Raw genomic sequence first — 1,192 nt, 5'->3', positions numbered from 1 at the left:
TCATCCCTCCAATCTTGTGCTTCTGTTCATAGACTACAACTTTGTGACCTTTGCGGCGCAAGAAATAGGCCGCAGCTAACCCAGCAGGACCGGATCCAACAACAGCTACTTTCTTTCCAGTGTTGGGTAAACAGGTGATGGGGACATCCTCTTCATTACAATAGGAAGATACAGCTCTCTTCAGTTCCATAATTTGAAGGCCACCAGATCGTCGTGACTTGACACACTTGTCCTCACAGTAATGAGTGCAGACTCTCCCACAAATATTAACCAATGGCATCTCATCTAAAATGATCTGCATGGCTTCATTGTATTGCTGAGTCTTCAAGTGGGAGATGAACTGTGGGATGTTGATGTGTGCGGGACATACAGGAACACACATCGGTTTCTTGCAACCAAGGCAGCGAGACGCTTCCTCTACAGTCTCTTCTTTGGAAAAGCCCAAGACAACTTCTTTCCAGTCGTGGATACGTTCTTCAGCATTTCTAATGGGGACGGGGGTCTTTGTGAAATTAGCAGCCATAACCCTGGAATTTAATTAATTGATCTAGATATGCCGTTTATATTAGCATGTCCAATTTTTTAATGAGGGGTGACTTATCAAACACTTTAATGGAAATCAACGGGAATTCAGTGGTTTGGTGAGTGATTTGGTATGTTGAAAATCGGTGGGAATGGATGGGATGTGTTGAAAAAAGAGGAAATAAAGCTCTGTGCACATTTTGTGGAAGTTCCTATTTTCGTCGAAAAGGTGGGGTTTCAATTGAACATCCACTTTATTATAAAAAGAACCGAATCGAAGAAAGCATTATTTCTTCAATGGTTTGTGTTTCATGAATATTCGGTTATAATAAAGCATTAAATATCTAACAAATGGGATTAAAAGAAAGATGGCTGTTATTGCTGTTAACGTTTTGGTTTTGTGTATAAGTAATTGGTGGAGTTCTATTTATGGAATAAACCAATTGAATGATATAAATTAATATTATGATAGTATTTGTTAAATATAGATAGGTTTTAATTATCGAAAACTGAAAATGTTTTGTTAAGTGTTTTTATTTTTGTGTCACTTGTATTTTGTTTGAATGTAGATTCATTTTTCTAAATATTTTTTTTTTAATTATCTAACTGTATTAAAATATACTATAATATATAGATTTATATTGACTTATATTATAGTAAAATTAGTTAA

The 1,192-nt window shown here is 35.6% G+C and overlaps 1 protein-coding gene across 1 annotated transcript; it reads right to left on the bottom strand.

The window, feature by feature from the left end:
* Positions 1–2: 2 nt before the first annotated feature.
* EIN_247310 (glutamate synthase beta subunit, putative) lies at positions 3–523 on the bottom strand (the record flags this gene model as incomplete). Its single annotated transcript, XM_004261550.1, has 1 exon — positions 3–523. A coding segment is annotated over one exon (521 nt), but the record flags the coding sequence as incomplete, so codon positions are not given.
* Between the last annotated feature and the right edge of the window lie 669 nt (positions 524–1,192).

This window comes from Entamoeba invadens, assembly GCF_000330505.1.
Source record: "Entamoeba invadens IP1 unplaced genomic scaffold scaff_1105074726103, whole genome shotgun sequence".
Classification (NCBI taxonomy): Eukaryota; Evosea; order Mastigamoebida; family Endamoebidae; genus Entamoeba; species Entamoeba invadens.
The sequence above is the reverse complement of the archived record's forward strand: the minus strand, read 5'-3'. Positions and strand labels throughout refer to the sequence as shown.